This window comes from Equus przewalskii, chromosome 6 (assembly GCF_037783145.1).
Source record: "Equus przewalskii isolate Varuska chromosome 6, EquPr2, whole genome shotgun sequence".
NCBI classification, from domain to species: Eukaryota; Metazoa; Chordata; class Mammalia; order Perissodactyla; family Equidae; genus Equus; species Equus przewalskii.
The window spans coordinates 22,294,610-22,314,148 of NC_091836.1; the positions used below are offsets into that span (position 1 = coordinate 22,294,610).

Below are 19,539 nucleotides of genomic sequence, written 5' to 3' on the forward strand. Positions count from 1 at the left end.
GGGTGGTGAGAGGTGGTGATGATGAATTGGAGGGGGGGGTGATGGTGAGGTGGTCATCTGGGCTCTGTGTGGAGCTTGCAGGGCAGGGACTTTCCTCTCCAGCAGTGGCTCAGGGTGCCCCTTCCTGTGACCACACCCTGGCGACTCATCTGCAGGCTTGACCTGTCCTGCTGGTTGTGGGGCAGGCTGGAGTAGGGCTGGGGCCCTGGCTCAGTGACCAGCCAGCTTCTGCTTCCTCTCTGGCTCTGACAAGGCTGGCTGACTATTGGGAGTGGGTGGGATGGGGCTGTGGGTGGAGACAGGACAGGTGTACTAGGGGTCCTATCCTGCTCTTCTCTATCTCTCTGCACTGCTAAAGCAGCCCCTCCAACTCAAGGATGTTTTGCAATTGTTAGAGAAAAGGAATCTTCTGCCCCAACTACTGGCCAGCTCCAACCCCCAGTCAGCTGGCAGGTCCACCTTTGTGTGTCTCCCTCCTGGGCTGGGCACCCAGGCACGGGGCCACCAGTCAGCAGCCTCGTATCAGTGTGGGATGAGAGAGGCAGGGCAAAGAAAACCTGTTGCCCCACGTATGTGTTGAGTACATGAGTCCTTTTTAGCCGAGCTGGAGCATAGCATCTCCCGTCCTGTGGCCTCTGGACCGTGGTGCCAGCCTTTTGGGTCCTGGACATTTCACCCCACCATGCCATAGCCTACAGCCACCACAGAGAGCCCGGGGGGCAGCGCTGAACTGGGTTATGCCCTAGAGCAGCAGCCATAAATCAAGCCTGCACATTAGAATCTCCTGGGTGACGTGTGTGTTTGGCTGGAGGGGCTTTTTAAACACTTGACCTTACCCTTAGCCAGTTAAACCACAATCTCTGGGGTAGGATCCTGGAGAGCAGCCAGGGCCGAGAACAACCGCCAGGGGGCGTCCCCTGGTTTCTCTGTACCCTTCCTTAGCATAACCTTGAAGACAGTCACTGGCCAGCAGCCCTGGGGATGGGGGGGTCTTCTTTCCATCTCCTGGTTAGATGAGTGGGGAGTCCTGAGGACTGGGGCAGGGGCCATTAAGCCAACTGTTCCATCCTGCTACTCTCTGGTGGTCTCCTGGCCCACTCTCCTTGTTCTCTGAGTCTAAGCCTCAGGCAAGGCTTGTAGTTCAAAATGCCCCTGGGAGTTCTGTCTTTGCCAGAACATGCTGGAGCTGGAAGGAGGGTGGGGAGAGGACACGGCGCTGTTTGCTTCTCCTTGTACCCTGAGGTCTGAGTTTAGCTCCAAGTCTAAGATTCTCCATGGGCCAGAGAAAGGGGGTGGGGTTACGGGTTCAGAGCCAGGTGAGCTCAGATCCATCTGTGGCAGTGGTCACGAGGGAACCACAGGGACCACAGCGTCTGATTTATCCTATTGATAAGAGTTTAGGGAAAGACCTCGAAGAAAGGAGGTAGAAAAGGTAGACGTTTTTTTGCACCTGTTGTCCTATGAATGGCAGAGACCCATGAAGGAGTAGGCAGGACTGTCCCTAGAAATCGTTTCAACTCTGGTGATCCTGGGTCTACAGTGAGATCCTCAGAGCCTTGCTTCCTCTACTCGCTTCCTCCGGGAGACACCTGAGGTCGTGACTTCTGGCCAGCTCTGGGCCATACAGCCCCTTCATTGACTATAAGCCCCTTCTTCTCCCTTTTCAAGCCACCCCTTGCCAGCGTAGACACAGACCATACAGACACACACATATACTCTGAGTCCCATTTCAACACAGCTGCCTTTCAGAGGTTTCCTGGGACTTTTAGAATTGGGTTTTAGTGAGGCCCTCGAAATTCCCAAGGGGAGGGTCTCAAACCCTGTTTAGTGGAGACTGGGGGTGGAGGAGGATAGGAACACCCCAATTTCCTACTGGGAGGAATTTCCTACTTGGGAGGTCCCAAGATGAGCATTCCCACCCCGTCTACAGGCGTACTCCTCACCCTTTCTCCCCCATTTTAGTTGAAGGTACCCAAACTCTTAACCTAGGTGTCATTCTAGACCAGTGCTGTCAACAGGACTTTCTGGGAGAATGGAAACTTTCTATATCTGCAACTGTTCCATAGGATAGCCACTAGCCCCCTGTGCTGTTGAACAGTTAAAGTGTGACTAGAGGAACAAAGGAACCACATTTCTTATTTCAACAGGTTAAACGTAAGTAGCCACATGTGGCTGCTGGATAGCACAGTCTATACTCTTCAAGATCCCACTTGCCTGTCCCTGCCCGTGAAGCCTTCTCTGATGGTGCGGCTGGAGATGTCACCCTGCACCAGCACCCCCTGCAGTGAGGTTCAGAGAGCCGCTGCCCCCTGCCTTCCTTTCTCACTGTGAGCCACATCACCGCTCTTGCTTATTTCTGTACTCCCCCCAGTCCTCCCTCAGTACTCCATCCGGGCTTGCCGAATCGGATTATAGGTAGCAGGGTTGTTGCTGTGACATAAGGGACAGAGGGCAGGAGCTGGGCTGGGCTGAGACAGGAGAGGGAAGCAGTAGGGAGCTGGGTAGTGGACAGACCATGGGCTTCAAAGCCAGGCTGACCTGGGTGCAAATCCTGGCTATGTCATCCACCAGTGTGTGACCTTAGGCTGCTGGAACTTTCTTAGCTTTGGCTATTTCATCTAACAGCCATTATGTTTGTCTCACTGGCTTGTAGTAATAATTAAATCAGATACCTCGTGGGTCAAAGGACAAAGCAGTAGTAAGCACTCAACACATTAGTTTCTTGCAGTTTCTCCCAAGTCAGAGGAATTTTTCTCTTGAAGGGGGCACTCACAACGCAGCCTTTTGGAACCTTCTGGAGGGGATGCTCTTGGAAATTGTTGCCTATTTTCCTTGGCTTGCTCATTCAGGGGAGGAAGGGATGACCCTCCTGCAGTGCCTTGGTGTGGGCTGTGGCGCTGAGACCTCTTGGGACACACCTACAGTAGTGTCAGGTCAGCTGTAGGGCAGAGGCAAGCCCCACTAGTGGGTCGTGCCCGCTGAAACACAGCTGCCAGAGATATCCACGGATTGTGTTGCCCCAAACCCCAAGAGCCAGATAGTGGGTTCAGTGTCAGCAAAGCAGACACTGCCCATGACTGCACCCACCTGGAGAGGGTTGGATGCGGATGTGGCCTGGTGTTGGACCCTACTCTGCCTTCAGATGGGCAAAGGCAGTATGAGGGCTCAGCCTGTGCAGAGAAGGGTGGGCAGATGGATACAGCACTGTAAGGAGGAGAGGAGGAAGAGGAGGAAGAGGAGGAAGAGGAGGAAGAGGTGGGCGCGGTGATGGGGAGACCTTAGGCTGGGTGGGGAGAAGGGTATGGTCAGGTCCCTGCCATGGCTTTTCCAGCTCTGGACCCCAGAGAAGCACCTGCAGTGGGGAGAACTAGATGATGGGACTTTCTCCAGGCTGTTTCCTCCCTCTCTTGCCCACCCCACCCTTACCTGCCCTGGACGCGACATGGAGCCTCACCCCTGCAGACTGCATACTCATGGGGCCAACAGGACAGAGTATTTGGAGTTAGGCCTGGCCAGGAAAACCCAGAAGATGTGGCTACCATAGCTTTGTTCCTGCAAAATCCCCTGCCCCAGACCCTGTCCCACTCTCCCCAGGTCCCCCAATGGTGCCATTTCCCTCCCCTTGCCTGACCCCGATTCTTCCCTTCACCGGCAGCATCTGACTCCCACTGCCCCAGAGATGCTGGGAGGCTGCCTCCCTTTCTCTGGCCTCACACAGGTCTCCAGGTCTCAGGACAGAAGGCAGGTGGGAAGACGAGGAGGAGGAAGCCTCCAGCCAGTGCAGTGGCCTGCAGCATGTCCTGTGGACCTGGAGCTGTGGTGGTTCCACCTGGGAGTGAAAGGCCTCTCCAGCGCCCTCTGGGCCGGGGTTCCGCCCAGCAGCTCTCACTCTGCTTTATTTGTCAAGTAGCCGAGCCGGGATGGGAGAGGGAGTGGGAAGCTGTTCTTGCCAGGTACGCCCTTCTCCCTGCCCCTATAACCCCACAAAGCTAGAGGGTGTCTCCCCACCTCCAAAGATGGTCTGCTGTCTCCTCACCAGCTTCCTGCTCCCCTGGACTCCCCAGAACCCGGGCGTGGCAGAACCAGGGGCACATGGATGCCCAGACTCTGACCTCCTGCCACTGAAGCCCCGGTAAAAACTGCACCACCTGCTCCACCCCCGCCTCCACGCATTGGCTGTGCGGCTGAGCTGGCTATTCACATATACCCCAAGGGCAGCATCCTAAAAGTCTGGTCCCAAAGGGTTTTTCTTTCTCTCTCTCTCTTTTTAATCTTCTGACCACACTAGCCTCCTCCAGCTTTACTCAGGGCTGCTCAAGAAGTGGGAAAGTGGCACAGTGGTTAAGTTCACACGTTCTGCTTTGGCGACCCAGGGTTCACTGGTTCGGATCCCGGGTGCAGACCTACACACTGCTTATCAAGCCATGCTGAGGCAGGTGTCCCACATATCAAGTAGAGGAAGATGGGCACAGATGTTAGCTCAGGGCCAGTCTTCCTCAGCAAAAAGAGGAGGATTGGCAGCGGTTGTTAGCTCAGGGCTAATCTTCCTTAAAAAAAGAAGTGGGCAGAATGGACAATACAAGATGCAGAGTCAGAAGACCTGTGTTAAAAGGCCAGCCCTGCCACCCGGGCAACCGCCCTCCCTTAATGTGAGACTTCTCCTCTGTAACAGGGGACCCTACAGACGACCTCTGGGGGTTCCGAGGAAATCACCAGAGCATGTGCGCTGGGGCCCACCAAGGCGTCTGCATAGATGGGAGCTAAGGCCACACAGACAGCCTTGGGCCCTGGGACCCAGAGGGCAGGGAGGCAGTGGGGCACAGGGCTGGGCCACCAGTCCCTGGGGACAGGGATGATGCGGGAAGGGATGCTAGATAGGTGGGGGCACTGGAAATGCCCCCAAGGCAGGCCAGTCCTCAATGTCCCTGGTTGCAGGCAACTAACTGCTCCTCTTCTGAGACCACCAGGGAAGCGGGACCACCAGTCGCTTCTTTCAGGGCCTCCTGCCCACCGTGCAGGAAGTCCTCCACGCCATCGGTCTTCGTGTCCTCACCAATTCCCTACCTACTGTCCCAGGCCAAGGCACATCAGGGCCGCTGCATCCCACATCATAGTCATCATCTGGTAAATGGTGCCCTGGAGCTGGGCCGTGCATGCCACACCCAGCCAGGGCTCTGTCCTGGGGGACAGGGAGCATTTACAGTTATCATGTGATTGTTGGATTAATGCCCATCGTCTCAGTGGACTGTGAACTCCCCGAAGGCAGGGATCACAGCCCCCTTCTCCACTGTTTCATTCCCAGCACCTTGCTCAGGGCCTGGAGCACAGCAGTTGCTCAATAAACATTCACTGAGTGAGACAATGGCGGGGTGGAGGATGGATGAAATGATGCAATTTCTCCGGCACTGCTCACCTTCTCAACTCCCAGGACATCTACCCCTCCCGTGGCCCATCTCCCCCTCCCGTGGCCACCTGGGAGTCCTCCAGAACCCACTGGAAGAAGAATAAGGGCCTGAAGCTTCGAAACCTGCAGTCACATGCGGACATCTGAGAGGACATATGCAAAGTGACCAGCCGTGCCTGACCGGGAAGGCTCATTCCTTACGTGGGGCTTCACTGTTGTGCTCTGGGTTGGGAGGGGGGTGCTTGCAGACTCCACCTGCTGTAAAGGCAGATGAATGATCCTTTGATTAAAAGGCATTCTACGGAGAAAGGCAGGCACGGAGACAGAGGCACAGGGAAAGGCAGCGAGGAGAGAAAATCAGAAGGCTGCAGCCTGCCCAACCTCCAGCTCCCTTTCGGCCCTCACTGTCAAGGCGAAGGGGCCACGGTCAGGCCCCCTTGGGAGAGAGCAGAGCCTGGGTTGCCCCTTCCACCTCAGCGTTCCTGGGTCGCACACCTCCTGTTCCTTTGCCCCTGAAGTACTGAGGGGGGAGAGGGTGGAGCCCAGCCCTCCCCCTGCCCACTCTAGCTGTCAATCTGCTGTCTGGCAGGAAGACTTGAAGCTTCATGACAGCTGTGGGCAACTTTCCCTGCCCCGCCTCCCGCCCCTGCCTGCCCTCTTCCCCTCTCCTCCCTGTCAGTGCTCTTCCCAGATGGCTCTAAGGTTGGCTTCCTCCCTCTCTCCTCCTTTCCTTCCTTCCTTCCTTCGTCCCTTCCCTCCCTCCCTTCCTTCCTTCCTTCCTTGCTTCCTTCCTTCCTCCCTTCCATTTTTCCTTCCCTCCTCCCTCCCTCCTTCCTTTCTTCCTTCTTCCTCTCCTTTTCTCTCTCCCACCCTTGTCATCTCATCCCCACATCAATTCCCACAGCTGATAAAGCTGTTTGACCTCATAAGATTTCCAACCATGGGATGAGCTTTTAAGTTCCCATCCAGGTCAAGATCTTTCACAGACTGAGTGTGTGATGTGTGTAAGTGTGTGTAAAGGTGTGTGCACTGGCTATGGGGTGGGTATCAGCAGCTGAGAGGTCCCTGGGGTTTCTAGCCCCCCTTGGGTCTGACTCCTTCCCCAGGAGATGATCACTGGGTTATTGACCCCACACCCCTGAGCTAGACCAGGGGCCTGTTTTGCACCCGCTCCTGGAATCAGGGTGCCTCTGGGGACAGGAGCTCAGTGCTACATTCAGGTTCAGGGAGAAGATCAAAGTCCATAATTAAGTGTTCAGGGCAAGTGAAGTGCTCCAAACTTTGGTGCTAAAAATATTGTATTTAGCATGCAAATTATGCCCTGACAGCTCCCCGAAGCCTGAGCCGTGGGGGCCGCACCTTGTTTGTCATCACCACTGTTATTCTCAAGGTGGTAAGAATATTCCTCCTTCCCGGGTTGATTTATATTTCATTTTCATAAAGCTAAATTTCTGTTGTTGGGATGATGCCAAGTCATGGCCCCAGAAGGCTTGGGGCTGTGACTGGTCTGGAGGCCAAGGGGAGGGAAGACCACTCAGGCCACATCACTCAGGGCCTCCTTGCTTCCACAACCTACCTCAGAGGAAGGGGGTCCTGATGAGAGACAGAAGACAGGGCAGGGGGCAGGCATAGGCACAGGCACAGCCGGTACCCCGAGGGTCGCCTTTCCATGGAGGCTTATTTGCCCTAGTGGGTGAGAAGGGCTCAGGATGGGTCCTTCAGACACACCAGGACCTGGAGAGGAGGAGGTGGGAAGTGGGGACAACTTGGCTTCCCTCTGGTAGGACCCTGCTGTTCTGACGATTAGAGGAGCCTTGGGTATGCCGTGGGATTCCCCTTGGAATCTTCTCCCCTCCCATCTGGGTTGACACTGGAGGGTTGGGGCCACACAAGAGCAGGACTGAGAGCTCTCACGTCCATTCAGGAGGAGAGGACACAGAGGAGGGGAAATACACAAGCACACACATCTTCTCCTCCGTCTCCCTAGGACAGCTCCTTTCCTCCTTTCTCCCAAAGTCCTGTCCACCCTGCTGGCGTGGTCAGGGTCACCCTTTTCTGGAGGGGTCTGCAGAAGGCCTTTGCAGCTCTGATGCCCAGCACAGACACAAGGGCTTTGGCTACACTTGATGCAGAGGACGAAGGTGACGCTGCACCCTTCCACCCGAGACACCTCGGATGTGACCCTTGTCAAAGTTTTATTAGTTTGGAGCATGTGTAGTGATGTTACAGAGTCTGGGGCCCGGGGGATGCCCCAAGCTGCAGCTTCCCCTTGTCCCTCGGGGCAGGGCCAGGCCAGGCCAAATGGTATTCAGCAGCCTCTTAGCCATGGGCTCTCTAAGGCGGAGGCAATAGAAGGGAAAGGGAGCGGGAGAGAGAAGAGGCAAGAGGAAGAGAAAAGGAAAGTGGTTTTGTGGCCAAGTGTGGCAGGAGGCGGCCCCCTAAAGAAGCTCAGACACCCCAACCCAGGCCCCAGACGTGGTCATAAGCCCACCTTATGGGTCACCTGGCTGGCCTAGCATTTGCTATGGGAAGGGATGCACCGAGTCTATCGGGAGGTGGCAGAGTGGGCTTGCGGTGGGCTTCCCCTCTGCACAGACTTTCCTGGGGCCCTTCAAGATCAGGGTTCCTCCCCTCAGAGGAGCTGGAACAGGGTGGAGCAGGTCAGGACCCACTGCTGTGGGAAGTAGAGGATCCTGTCGGGCAGGAGAGGGAGCAAAGATTTTTGGCTTGGGCTTCTCTGGGGTTCATCCCACAGTCTGGTATGTACATGGGTCTCCCAGGACTGGAGTTGCCTGGGACCTTGGCAAGAGATCTGGCTCCCCTGGTGTGGGCCTTATGGAGTGTGACCAGTCCATCCCTCCCCACCACCTGCTCCAGCACAGGCCTGTGAAGGCAGGCTGAGCCCAACAGAGAGCATGGCCTCTGAGCCCTGACTGGCCCCGGCAACCTCAGAGTCCAGAAAAGGGTCAGAGAAGGCGGCTGCATCTTTGGTGCCAAGGAGAGGGGGCCTGGAAGTGGGAGGGGGCGGCTCTGTGAGCTGCTCCTGAGCCAGGGGGTCCAGCGCAAGGCTGCACCATGCGTGGCTCTCTAGCACTCCCCTGGTAGAGTGAGGGTGTGCGGGCAGGGAGGGGCGTGGCGCCAAGCTAACACTGCAGGGCCTGCCGGGGCGAAGAGAAGGCAAGTCCGCTCTGTGCCCTCCTGCCCGCAGCTCCCAGGGATGGAGGCCGGGCCAGCCTGGGCAGGGAGGTGGAAGCAGGCTGCTGTGCAGGTGGGCAGCAGGATCAGCAGTGTAGGATCTTCAGGAAGGCCTTGCGGAACTCGATGTTGAAGGTCGTGTAGATGATGGGGTTCACGGCGCTGTTGACATAGCCCAGCCACGTGAAGGCGCTGTACAGGACGGGCGGGATGTTGCAGTCACAGTGTATGTTCAGGATGTGGGTGATGAAGAAGGGCAGCCAGCAGATGATGAACACGCCTGCGGGAGAGGGCGGGGGTCAGGCTGGCCCCAGGGCCAGGCAGAGGCTGGGCTGGGAAGGCCCGCGCTCACTGGGCACCTGGATTGTGTGCTGTGGCTGCGGCTCAGGACCGAGGCTGAAGCAGCAAGAGCACTGCGGGAGGAGGTGCAGTCTTGGATTCTAGACCCGCCTCTGATGCCCATTTGCAGTGGACGGGTCACTTCCTCTCCTTCAGTCTCATTCTCCTCATCTGACAAATGGGGATAATAATACCTACCTCATAGGGAAAGATAAAGGGCTTGAAAATGAATCTGAAAGGTTAACCTTCTGACACGCCAGCCAGTGAAAATGGACATCTCGAGTCTACTTTCTGGTCGTCTTTGCGAACAAGGGCTTCCTCGGCAGTGGGAGTGGAGGGTTTGTTCAGTGCAGTTTGGGCCAGAGGTAGGAAGGGAGAACCAAGCACTCCACCCTCTTAGTTCTCACAGCATCCCAGTGAGGAAGACAGAGAACAGCCTGGCAATGGCTATGGGACTCACGAAAGACCACTCCCCTCTTAGGCGGCAAAGCTGAGAGCTGAGCTCCAGTCTATCAAGGGCCCCAAATAGCCAGGCTCCTGCTACCTTCCCCACACTTCCCCCAGCCCTTGATGGGCTCCCTTGTTAGTCCCTGCCTTGGGACATGCACTGTCACCTAGATTGACCTCCAACCCGCCCGCTCTACCTAACTCGGGACCTCTTGCACAAGTGAGACTCTTGGTGTGGAGGCGTCGTGTGCACAGAATGCCCCACAGGCACACTGGGAGTCCCCAGGGACAGAGGGGTGCCCAAGAAGAGCAGGACCACAGAGCAGAGAGAGACCCTGGGGACTGCAGCAGAGGGCCTGGTCTGACTCTGCTGTCACCACTGGCCACGTGATCAGTGGTCGGTCCCTTAACCTACTGTGACCAGGTGTTCTCATTCATAAAACCTGAATATTAACCTCTGTCCCTCTCACGTCACAGGACTGTCGGGAGGTCAAAGGGAATGGCAGGTGTGGAAGGATGTCACACACTGCCGTGGCTACTACATGGATGGCAGAGCCACATCAGCCCTCCTGTACCCAACCACACATGTCAACTCAGCCCTCGATTTCTGACCTTTCTTATCGGGTTTACTAGCAGACTTTCATTTGAAAGTCCTGCCTCACTGGCAGGGCCACGCCCTCATTTCGATCCGGGCCCCCTTCTCACAGCTCTGGTCCCACAGGGTCTTGGTCGAGTCAAGAGAACTGAATTTCTGAATTCCTCAACAATAGCAAGATTAACAAAACTATGGTGATAACACTTACCTGTGTGTACTACTTTGCGGTTTACAAAATGCTTTCACCACCGTATGCCATTTGGCCACCACAACAACACTGAGAAGTAACCTACTCTAATGATGAGGGGAAGAGAGAGAGAGAAAGTGACTTGCCCAGGATCATGGGGTTCTGGGGTCACTATGGTAGACGGGTCAAGTTCACAGACTCTGGAGTCAGGCTGCCTGAGTTTAAATCATGGGTCCTCCTTGGTCAATTAATATAACCACCCCAAGCCTCAGTTTCCCCATCTGTAAAGTGAGCACAGTTATAGAATCTACCCAACAAGGTATATCAATGGGCTTGCCCTGTGCCTGAGAAAGTCAGTCGGGTGACCCTCCCACCATGGTCAAGAAGGACATGGCAGGTAATGGGACCAGCAGTAATGGGTCCTTCCCCCAGCCAGCCTTGGGCAGAGCTAAGCTGTGGCAGCCCTTGGGGCCAACTCACCGAGAACAATGGCGAGCATCTGGGTGGCTTTCTTCTCCTTCTGCTGGGAGAGCTTCCTACGGCTCATGGTCTTGAGCGAGGTCCGGGTTTTGCCATTGGGCATGGACTGGATCTCAAAGATCTTGGCAATCTTGGGGTGGTCTTTGGCATGCCCGTTCTTCTCTGGTTTGGCAGGGCTGTCAGGAGTGCTGTGGAGGCCATGGTGGGATGGGTCGGGGAGGGTCAGCTGGTGGTGGCTGGGTGGGATGGGGCTGTACCGGGTCCTCTCGGGTGGGCTTGTGCTGGACAGCATCTCCATCTCCAGCTCCTGGGCTCGGCGGGCAGCATCCTGCAGAGAGGCAGAGAGCTCTGGGTAAAAAACCAGGCAAGTTCTCAGGCATCAGCCACTCAGCCTTACCTGGCCCCACCTGCCCCACCTGCCCCACCCTGCCCTTCTCTATCCCCCTCTAGAGACTCCTGCAAACACTACAGGGTCACTCTGCCAGAGAGGCAAGGAGGATGATCACTGGGAACAGGCATCACCCAGGACGCACGGCAGCCCCTGCCTGCAGGGTCACCCCAGGCCCCTTCCTAGAGCAATCCCCAGTCAACCTCAAAGGCCCCACAACTGTTCTGGCTTGAATCCACTCATGGCCTCCCAGGTCTTCCCTATGCTCCCTTGTTTGAGGCCTTGGAGGTCTCAGCCTGAGCTTCTGAAATGCAGCCTCGCTGTGTGCCCAGGTGCCCCAAGCCTGAGTCTCTGTTTCAGCATCTGTCTCATAAACAGCTCCTTGGAGTCCGGCCTTTGCCTGCAAGTGAATGGTGGGAGACTTGCTTCCTGAAGATGGCTGACCTAGACTTTGTGTGCGGCCCTCTGCGGTTCCCTGGCCCATCCTCTGCCCACCTGGGGATGGGGCCCCTGCTGCGTGGCCCCTGGGGCTGCTGTCACTGGGCTAAGCCTGGGGTCTGCTGTGACTCTGCCCCTCCAGGCATCCCCGACAGGATGCAGCTCACCGCCAGCCCCGTGGCCGCTCTGCTCCCTCCTCCCCCAGCTCCCAGCCTCCAGCCCCAGAACCTGCACGTAGTGAGGCAGCATAGGTGAGTGGAAAGAACAAGGGTGTGACTTCAGAGTCACGCAGGTCTGGGCTCAATTATGCACTCTCACACTAACTACTGTTTAGCCTTGTATGAGTTACCTAACCTCTCTGAGCCTCTGCTTCCTCTTCTGTAAATGAAAATGGGTAAAATCAATAAGACTTACCTCTCAGGGTCCTGTGAGGATTTGATGAGATAGTAGGAACATAGTAGGGATTCAATTAATGGGAATAACCATTATTATTGTTACTTTTTATCATGTCATGGTGGCCCACTCCTTTCTCCCAACTGTTTTCCTGTGCTAGGGGTACCTCTCTGTGCCTTGAGGAATCAAGCTGTCTTGCTCCATGCCTGCGTGGGAGGTGTGCATGGTAAGGTAGAGTGGCGGGTCCCGGGAGGTGCTTGTCCCTTTGGCCAGCTGCTGAGGTCTGAGAATTGTGGCAGTGGGCTTCCCTAGGGGCGGAAAGACCTGGCTCGGGTCCCTGCCCTGAGCACTTACCAGTCTCCGCCTGTTCACTGGGAAACTCCCATTAGACTTCATGATAACGGTGCAGAGTTTCATGTCCTCGGGGTGAGTGCAGTTGCCCTGTGGAGGGAGCCAGCACATGAGTCATGATGGGGAGGTGGGTGGGGACAGAAACCCAATGTGGAGTGGTCAGACTTGGCACAGGAGCTCAGAGAAGGGCAGAGATGAGAAGGGTGGGGGCCTGAGGAGACAATCAAGGCAAAGGAGAAGGTCGGCACTGTGATTAGAAGAGGTGGGCAGGACGAGGGACAAAAGGGCTCTGACTTTTACAGGGCCCCTGCTAAGGGTCTGGCACCATGCTAAGCATGTTCACATCCCTCTCACACTGAATACTCAAGACTACCCTGTGAGGTCAGTATTATGAGTCCCACTTAACAGATGAGAAAACGACTGAGGCTCAGAGAAGTTAAACAACTTGCCCAAGGTCACTCAGGAAAAAAGTGGCAGTGCCAGGATTTGAACCTGATGTGTCTAACCCCAAGGTTCTTGTTCCTTCTATGCCCACGTGGTGTCTTCCCCGGGGAGGGCTGAGCAGAGGGGAGAATTCACAAGCAGGGAGATGAAAGAGGGGCAGAGCAGAGAAGAAGCAAGAACAGGTGAGGAAGGAGGAGGCGTGCACAGAGGGGAGGACAGAGTATGGAAGGTAAAGGAGACAGGATGGGGGCGTCAGAGGGAAGGAAAGGGAGACAGAGGCCCAGCTTGAGGACAGGAGAGGCGAAGGAAGGAGGAGAGGAGTCCAGGAGGGTGCCGAGAGCTGCTGCCTTCAGACAGAGATCTCCGGGCAAAGACTTCTCCTCCCAGGTGGTCTCTGCCACCCGCCCCACCTCCCACTCCTGGAGATTCAAGGTGCTCCGCTGAGGTCAAGCCTTGGAAATCTGCCCTCGCCCAGCTCCTCAGAGCTCCTCCAGCCTGGCCCCATCCTGCTGCAGTGTCCCAGCCCCTCACTGAGCAGGGACAAGCCCCTCAGTAGTGGTGAGGTGGGGACATTGCCGGGGAGGGGGGATCTCGGGACCTTGAGCGGGGCCTTCAGATTGGCCCGGAAAGCCCGGCTGCTGCGCTTTGTGTTGACCCGCTTGCGACGCCTGCGGAGGACGATGTAGATCTTGATGTAGACCAGAAGGGTGACGATGAAGGGCACGTAGAAGGAGACGATGGAGGAGTAGACCACAAAGGCGGGGTTGGCGATGATGCACTCGTTCTGGTCTGGAGGAAGGAGAGCCCCGGGTGGGCGGGCATCAGCAGGCCCAGGGGCCCCAGTGCCGCCAGAGCACCTCATCTCCTCTATGGGAACGAGGAGCAAGGTTACAGAGAATATTGCTGGGTGTCTAAGGCTGCCTGGAAATGTTGAATGTAAATACATGCACAGTGTAAATTGGAGCATTAAATACAGCCGTGAGTGAAAAGCTAAGCTGTGATCGGCTGCTTCTGAGTTTCTCCATTAACATTCCCTTGTTACTTCATCATTCATTTTGTCATCTATGCGCATACAAGCGGAGCCAGAGAGTTTGGGAAAAATGATGGCAGGAAATTATTTTAAAAGAATAAGCCATTTCTTTAGCCTTTCCTGTATATTGCAGGGACCTCTGCCACCTTTGAATTTTAGGAACAGGAAAACTTGGTCCTGTTTGCTAAACTCACCTGTGTTTCCCATGTGTTTCCAAGTTCCCTTCCAGGTTCTCTATCTCAGGGCCTTTCCAGATTAATCTGAACATATTTAGCCTTAGCGCCTCTTCTTGGAATTCCTGAGACGCTTAGATTTTTGTACCATATGCTTTGAAGGCTTCATCGGTGCTGTCCTGTCGTGGCTCCAGAGGCACACCTGCATCCCTGTGGGCCCTGAGGACAGTAAGCTCCTCATCACACCGGCAGCACTGGGCCCCCTCTGTCGGAAATGCTCCTGACGGCCTCGCACAGGACCAGCCGCGGTGGGCTAACCTCCTACTTGCTTTTACCTTTCCTCCTGCAGGTGGCACGGCCCTGGGGCTGCAGCCTCATTACACAAATACGATTTTCGGGGTGGATGGAAGCCCAGCAGCCTCCCGCCATGTGCGTGCACACGCACATGCACACACATGCAGCACGTGAGGCTGTCTGGCCTGCTTCAATTTAATAAACAAAGTTGGAAATGGCCAGACATCCTCCCGATCATTACCCCACTCCTCATCCAATCCCGTTGTTCCTGGGCCATTGTTCCTCTCTGGGCCAACCAGAGTCAGGCTTGGCACAGGAGACCCAGCCTGGCCTCAGTCTGGGTTGTGAACAGGTCCCCACTGGGCCTCTGCCCATGTCTGCATCAGGGACTCAGCTCCCTCAGGGTCCTGCACAGGAGCAGGGACCCGGGGCGGGCAGAGCCCCAGCCAGACAGAGGCAGGACTCACCTGTGTTGTTGAGTCCGAAGAGCAGCGGGCAGGAGATGGTGAAGGACAGGACCCAGACGATGGCGATCATGACGGTGACTCGGCGCTTGGAGCTGTAGCGCGTGTTGTACAGCATGGGCATGGCCACGGCTGTGTACCTGAAGGATGGGTGGGGCCTGAGTCTGGGGTACGGGCCCAGGAACCCCTCACTCCACAACATGCACACACCAGAGACACCCTGCTCCTCGGGAGTGGACAGTTGGTCCACCTCCATGAAGCCCACCCATCTACTCTAAGTCAGCTCTCCCTCCTGTCCTAGACTCAGACAGTGAGGACGGCTGGTGATACCCGATCACGTGCTTCATGGCCAACTGGCGACCATTTCTCCTGGACTATCTCTGTTCCTCTAGTCTCCCTACTTGGATTTTAGGCTTTTCAAGGGCCATTGCCTAGGTCTTTGCGCCTTTGCCACTGTATCCACTGCACCTTTGCTGTGCCTGAAGACAATGGAAGTGTTTGCTGATGGACTGGTAGCCAGGCCTCTCCTGGGTTAAGCCCCATTTGGCAGCAAATGATAACAACGTAATTAGGATCCCTCACATTCCTCTATCCAGCACTTCTCATACGGTAGCTCCTTTCACCCTCCACAAATCCTGCAAGAGGAGTAGGGCTGGGGCCTCTGGGAGCCCAAGTGGCCCATCTGTGGAAATTAGTGAGAGGCTCCAAGGCTACAGGTTAGCAAGGCGAACATGGCCTGGGCCCCCTTGGCTAGATGTAAAATGCACAACCAGACGCTGCAGCCCCAGGTGGACGGGTATCATCATCCTTGGTTTCTAGACAATGAAACTAGGGTTCCAAGACCTTCCATCATCTGCCTACGGTCACCTAAGGAGGAAGTGATAGAGCTAGGCTTCAGTCAGAATCAAGTGCTTTCTCCTCTATGCCGCTCACTGTCTGGCTATTCTTGGTAGCATCCTGTCCATAAAATGGCCTCTCCTTAGGGGGTCTGTACTCTCCCAGCCAGACACACAACCACCCATGCATGCACATACACACACACACACACACATATGCATATATACACACACAAACATACAGCCACAGCATCATAGACAGAGCCCAACCCTGAAGGAGAAGTGGGGTGGCCCAAAAGGTGAATGGTCCGGGTCACCTCTCCCACCCTGGCTGGGCTCACCTGTCGATGCTGATGGCACACAGATTCAAAATGCTTGCTGTGCACATCATGACATCCAGAGTGACGAAGATGTCACAGTGAATCCTGCTGAATTTCCACTCGCCCACCACCTGTAGACAAAGCAACATAGCAGGCAGACAGCAGTCGGGGAGGTTAGCTTCAGCCCCCAGCTTGGTTTTCCTGGGGCAGATCTGGCCAAGGGCTCGGGGGGCAGCTGTGGGGGTCTTGTGGGTCTCCAGCTAGGGTCTGGGGGAGAAGAGGGGCAGCAATGGGGAGCCATGCCCATGAGTACCTGAGGCCCGGGCCCTTGGCCCCCTCTCCTCCTAGACACAGAAGGCCACTTTGTGCCAAGAACCGTGCAGGAAGAAATAAGACCAACATATACCACGTGCCTCGACTTTGAACCTTCATCTGTCAAACATTTGAGTGATCACCTTGCGACCCCATTTTACCAATGAGGCAACTGAGCCTCAGAAGAGTGCAGGGATGTGCCCAAGCCCTTCAGCCAAGCTTCTGGTCCTGGCTGGCTGGGGTTTCCGGGGGAGGCAGGCTGCTCCTTCAGTGGCCAGCATGGTGCATAGCACAGAGTCAGGGCCCAATAAATGTCTGTTGAGAATCATGATGAAAACGATGACTCTGTGAAATAGGGAAGACATATCTGCTCCTTGTTACACTAGAGGATGAAAGAGGAAAATCTGGGCTAGAACTTTAGGAACACCAGAACGGGCTGGGGTGGGTGTGCTGTAATGCTTTATCCTTGGTATGATGGGACACGTGTCCAGCCCCTGGCAGGAGCATTTTTCATCCCTCCCCCTACACACACACTCATACCCCCTTACACACACACACACTCCCATGCCCCTACTCATGCACATCCACATCCCCCATCCTCCCATTTACACACACATGCACTCACACTCACACAGCAGCCTGGCCCTGGCAACTTTGGGAGTCTGGAGCAGTCCCCATCCCTGATCGGAGAGTCAGGACCGGGAGATCCACCTGGGGCCTCTACCATAGGAGAAATGAAGAGCAGGAAAGCCCCTCCGGTGCCTGGGGCGGGGCAGTGCCCCCTCTGCATGTCACAGCAGAGCAGCAGGGCTAATGACAACATTACTCATTCTCAGTGCTGCCTCTTTTCTGCTCTCAGGCATAAACCCGATGCTGGCCTTCCAGCTCAGGGATGGCCACTGCAGCTGCTGTTGTCAGGCATGCAGGGAACAGCGGCTTTTCCTGGGAGACAGGAAAACCTCTCCCGTGGAGCTGCCTTCCTCAGGGCCCCTCCCATGTTGCAACACAGGGTGCCCCCGTACTGAAGCAGAGTGCTGACCAAGTGGGCAGGAGCTGGAGGGGGGTGCATAGAGATGTGGCGGGGGATGGAAGGGCTTCCCTGGTGTAAACAGAATCTACCTTTAGGGCACCATGGGGAGGGTTCCAGGTCCACCTGGTCCACTCTCCACCTTGAAGCCCCTCCTAGACCAGTTTTTCAGAGCTGCTTTCATGTCCCTAGGGATCTAGGGCCCTCTTCCCTGTCCTCCCTCCCTCCATCTGCCTTCCTTCTCTCCTATAGACACTTATTGAGCAACTTACTATGTGCCAGGCTCTGTTCTAGACTCTGGGGTACAGTAGTAAATAGTGCTGACATAGTCCCTGCCCTTAGGGAGCTCTCAATCCCCACCCTCAAAGGCCTTTCTGGAGCAGAGAAGAAGCGAGGGGTTTCCTCCGTGGTCCAAGGAGCAGCTGCTCTAGAACAGTTAGGGGTAGTCGACTCAGAGACTCAAGAGAATGTGTTGGTAGCCACCGTTTCTAGAACACCTACTGTGGGCAAGTACTTTATCTCACTTATTGTTCTCAAAGCTGGTACAAGAGGGGATTGCTTATGCCCATTCACGGATGAGGGAAAGGAAGCTCAGAGAGTCCACGGGGCCAGCGTGCAGCAGGGCTGGAGCTGGAAGCAAGTTCTACGGGCAGCACATCCTGTGCTCTCTCCTAAGCTGTCTTGGGAGAGACCATCTAGCTTAGCAAAAGAGGAGGTGATTATGTAAAAAGTACTAAATGAACCAACTGTGAAAGGAGAGATTAAAATTACAAGGGTAGGCAAACTTGGAGTCAGAGAGGAAAATGGACTTGCCCAAGATGTCCTGGTGATTTAGAAGCAGAGGAAGGACTGGACTCCAGGTCTGCCAGTACAACTCCAGGGCTATTTTCTCTGCACCTTTGGGCACCATTTATTGGCTTTATTGCTCACGTGAAGCTGAGACCTTCACGACAGGCCTCAAGCTGACTCGGCTAAGTCTTAATAATAACTAGCGCATATTAAGTACTTACTCTGTGTCAGGCACTGTTCCACACGTTCCACACTCATATCCATGGAATATGACAGCAAATCTCTGAGGCTAATGACACGGCTACTGCTCCTCAAAATCTCCAGCCAGTTACTCCCCTCCCCCCAGCTCGGGGGCTTTGCACACTATTTTTCTCTGCCTCACTCCCTCTCCCGGAGAATTGTTCCAAAAGCCCCACTTCCTCCTGCAAGACTTCCTTGTCCCCATATGCCAAAGCCATGTGCCCCCATTGTGTTCCCACATCTGCTGCGAGGATTGCTCTGTTGTCATCTCTATCAGACTGCACTGTAATGGCCCTATTAGTCTCCTCATCGACGGCAGGCCAATGCCTTAGACCTCAGCCTCACAGATGGGCTAGGACAGAGAAGCGCTCAAGACACGTTGAATGAGTGAATTAATAACTGCGACCTTAGTCTGTTCACCTTCTCAATCTCATCTGCTCATCTGGAAGAGGCACACAGCAAACCCTCACCTCCAAGGGTTGGGAGGCCAAAGTGGAATGGCACCTGCAGACAAGTGGCCCCTGGCCCTCTTCTCTCAGGAGCTGCTCCAGATGGAAAGTGGTTGAGTTGTGAATTGATCCTGGTTCTCTCTCTCTAAAACCAGTGTGCTTTCCATATACTGAGCAGAATAAATAATGCACATCCAGTCCTACTGGACAGATGCTGACATGGCAGGCTATCAGAGGCATTTTACATTGTTAGAAATGGAACAGGATGGAAAATTCTGGAAAAGAGCATCTCTTGGAGAGGGTACAGTGTCTGGTTGTGAGGATATCTGGACAGGATGTTGGCATAGGGTGAAACTCCACTTGGGACATTCTCTAGGGATAACAAATAGCTGAGACAATGTCCCGTATGCAGGGCCTACTGTCCAGCTCTTGTTTTGCTGGGAGACTATGGGGGACTCTGAGCACTGACCTCTGAGATGCCATTCTCCACTCTGCCCCTTGAAACACTGAGCCTCACCTTTAAAATAATGGTGAACAGGTGTGTTTAAAATATCTGTTTGAGGACTTAGAGGTGCCTAGGAGTCCGAATGCACAGATCTGGCCATACCCTAGGCGTCTGGGTAAGGATAGTGGGCTTGGAAGGCCCAGAACCCAGGCCCAGAGCCCTGGGCAGAGCACGTCTCACTCTGGGAAGAGGGTGCCTCTTAGCCTGGGCATGGGGAGGGTCCCCTCCATGTGGATACCTAGCTTCATCTTCATCACCATTGTCACGGCCAACTTTTACAAAGTGCTTACATGTGCCAGGTGCCATTGTAAGCCCTTTTCATATACCAACTCATGTGGCTCTCAAACAATGCTTCTAGGCAGATGCTATTATTATCTCCATTATACAGACATGGAAAGAGAGTCACAGAGACATTATTTGCTCTGCCAACCACCCATCA

At 55.2% G+C, this 19,539-nt stretch overlaps 1 protein-coding gene across 2 annotated transcripts in view; it reads right to left on the minus strand.

Moving 5' to 3' along the window:
* Nucleotides 1-7,580: 7,580 nt before the first annotated feature.
* The window catches only part of DRD2 (dopamine receptor D2), a 60,937-nt gene continuing 48,978 nt past the window's right edge, over nt 7,581-19,539 (minus strand). For both annotated transcript variants that reach the window (XM_070623130.1, XM_070623131.1), the window contains exons 3-8: nt 15,800-15,909; nt 14,626-14,762; nt 13,260-13,450; nt 12,221-12,307; nt 10,648-10,975; nt 7,581-8,879 (exon numbers count right to left, since the gene is read on the minus strand). In XM_070623130.1, the coding sequence (XP_070479231.1) occupies nt 8,686-8,879; nt 10,648-10,975; nt 12,221-12,307; nt 13,260-13,450; nt 14,626-14,762; nt 15,800-15,909 (1,047 nt within the window). In that variant the 3' untranslated portion in view covers nt 7,581-8,685. The remainder of the gene's footprint in view (nt 8,880-10,647; nt 10,976-12,220; nt 12,308-13,259; nt 13,451-14,625; nt 14,763-15,799; nt 15,910-19,539) is intronic.